Raw genomic sequence first — 2,982 nt, 5'->3', positions numbered from 1 at the left:
AAGGAAATTATATAAGGGAAATTTGTTCCATCCAGCTTGTATTGCTCTTAACAAGTTATAGTGATAAATGCAGAAATACAGGCAGACACCTCACGACTTGCTGTTATGAATTTAATAAGGGTTTAAAAGGATATGGTAGAGCAGAGGGGGTAGAAAGGTGGGAGGAGAGGGTTGAGCAGACGAAGGAGGGCTGCGTCTCAGTGGGATAAGAAAGAAAAACAGAAACAAAAAGGGAACAAATGGAGTGAAGCTGTGATTAGGGGACGGCTCGGATAAAGAAAGGGATAAGAGTTCTATTTAGAGGTGGCGGGCAGATGAAGAAGAGAGGTAAAGTCCAGAGTCTGTGCAACGTCAGGGTGACGCCCCCCCCCACCTCCTCCTCAACTGATCATGCAGGACTCGTAGGTGGGCACCATGTATTTGATGTTTATGAAGGCGTCCTCTCCTCCGTAGCGCTCAAACACCTCCAGAGTCTCCTGGATCAGGTCACCGATGTTCTCTCTCTTCTGCTGACTGTAGTCGATGCCGTCTCCAGAGTTGACTAGAGGCGGGGAAACAGAGACAGACAGACAGAGTGAGACCCCCCAAAAAATACTCCCAAAGATAACTTTTAGCTCAGTCTGGGTCATCATTGAGGCTGATGTCAGGGCTCACGAAGCACCACCTGTGGCCACGCCGCACCGCTACGGCAAATGCCATCCTTCCATCTGACTTCAAACCCAACGGACACACTGAATTTAATTTACTCCTCTCAGCTGGGACTGAACGGCAGAGGAGTTTTTAACTGTTCAGCTGAAAGTTTAATGAGGCAGCCTGCAGAGAAGAGAGCGGCGTAAAGGACATCTGAGTTAGTGATGGCTCTGCTGTTGCACAACGCCGCATCGAGGCATGTGCAGTGACCTCAAGTCCACAGGTAGGAATGAACGTTGGGTGTGTAGATTTGCGCTGGAATCAAAAACGCGTTTGTGTGCATGTGTGGTAAATGACAAATCGACTCAGAGAGGGCGATGCACTTGTGGCAAATCACAATAAAGCAAGAAAGCCGCAGAAGCCCCCCCCCCTCCCCCGGGACGCACACACACACACAACACACAACACACACACACACACACACACACCTAGACAGTGCAGTAAAACACACACAATTGTACAACAAAGCTCCAGTGAGCTGGGGGAACTTATTATCGAGAAAACATTCCTGAGGTGTCCACCCTCCACTCTTTCCTTCTTCCTCCCTTTCACAAGCAGGCACACTTAAACACACACACACAAGCACACCACACACATGCAGCAGCGACGCCACACGGAATTCGAGCTGACGTTAATCAGCAACACAGCAAACTGCCAGAATCTCATGCCACTGCACTGGGGGCCTCAAACACTTTCAGAAGGGGAGGTAAATATAGAGGAATGACACACACTCACACTCACACACACACACACACACACAGGCTTCCAAATTTGTTTGCAAAAAATGTCCTGCTCCACTAAAATATCCCGGAGAGAAGCTGCGGATTTATTTCTTGAGGCTATAAAACGAAACAAAGGAGGGCAGGGTTCATTTGAATCAAAGCGTTTTGTTGTATGAGAGAGGAACATGAGAGAGAAGAAGAAGAAGAAGACGGCAAAGAGGAAGAAAGGAGAAGAGGGTATCATAGTGTACCTGTGGTGTGAAAAATTAACAGCAGCACTTTAAGGGGGACCCTTCAGCCCCTTCTTTCACTCCTAATTAGACCTGAAGAGAGAAGGACACATTAAACCTCTCTCCCACTTCTTCACTCCATTCTTTATTCTTTCTCAATCTTTTCTAATCTCTCATCTTCCTTGACAGACTCAACCTTCCCTCTCTCTCCGTCTCTCTCCTCGCCTTTCCACCCATCCATGGCCTCCTCATTAAAACACAAAAGGAGCCAGCCCCATAAAGTGGGCTGTTAAGCAGTAACACGTCTATGATCTCAGCCTGCTGCACTTGCTTTCTGCTCAGGATCCGCTCTCCTGTTTTACATGAAAGCGGCAGGGGGGAGAATTCTCCAGCCGTGTTTTGACCGTTGGTTAGCCTAGATGCAGTGCAACTTTAACAGCTCTGGCTTTATTTAGCAGCTATTTACTGTTTTTTCCTTTTAGAGAAACAACAGCAATAGCTGCACACGCTCAGGAATTCAGCCTTTAAGAACAAGCTCTCGTTCTGTATCTAAACCCAGGCTGCGTTTTTATTCCTGAGCTACCCACAACACAGGCGTCTGCACCCTACTAGTTAGCAAAATCTTAAATAGCATCTAAAACGCAGCCATATGAGCAATAAAAGGAAAAAAGGCAAAGCAATCAGGGAGGAGTGGGGAACGCTGTATGCTGTGTGTAGTTGGAGCGGGAGAGTGGTGAAAAGTAAAGAATAAAGTGACAGGAGTCAGCCGGGTCACTCTTACAGTCTGTTTCAGCTGTGTGGTGTGTGTGTGTTTGTGTGTTTGTGTGCGTGCATGTTGGTGTAGGTTAAAAAAGCCAGGCCCGCGGAGAGCCACCCCCTGTTAGAGTGAAAATGAGCAGCCAAAGCCAACCCAGAGGGAGAGCTTGGCCTTCAGACTGGAGAGCACGGGGAGCCGGGGAAGAGGCGCGGCTTGGGAACCAGCAGAGCTCAGACCTGTTTACTGGGGCCTGGAGGGGGGAGCAAGGAGGTCCTGCAAGGGGGGAATTGTTGCTGTTGCTAGACTGAGCATTTCAGCCCTCTCCAAGTGCATTTCCTTTGCTGAGCTGTTGGGAGGCCAGTAGCATCAAAAGAAAGAGGCCGGAGGAATTTGCAACGATTCTCAATATTTAAAGAGCAGAAAAGGGAGAAGTGTGTTTAAGGAGGGATGGAGGGAAAGGAAGGGGGGGAGGAGGAGTGGGGAGGGTGTTAAAAGCTGCCTCTGCAAATGTCCTTCAGCAAAATAACTTCTCTTTCTCGCTCTTCTTCTTCTCTCCCCTCCCTGTCTTTCTCTCTCTCTCTCT

General features: G+C 48.5%; 1 protein-coding gene across 1 annotated transcript in view; it reads right to left on the bottom strand.

Moving 5' to 3' along the window:
• Nucleotides 1-2,982, bottom strand: part of pacrg (PARK2 co-regulated) — a 112,114-nt gene continuing 109,132 nt past the window's right edge. Inside the window, exon 5 of the mRNA XM_035674298.1 lies at nucleotides 1-541. Coding sequence (XP_035530191.1) covers nucleotides 381-541 — 161 coding nt within the window. The 3' untranslated portion in view covers nucleotides 1-380. The remainder of the gene's footprint in view (nucleotides 542-2,982) is intronic.

This window comes from Morone saxatilis, unplaced genomic scaffold, assembly GCF_004916995.1.
Source record: "Morone saxatilis isolate NCDOM2014 unplaced genomic scaffold, NCSU_SB_2.0 Contig3, whole genome shotgun sequence".
Lineage (NCBI taxonomy): Eukaryota > Metazoa > Chordata > Actinopteri > Moronidae > Morone > Morone saxatilis.
Note: the sequence above shows the minus strand (reverse complement) of the source record. Positions and strands in the feature narration are given on the sequence as shown.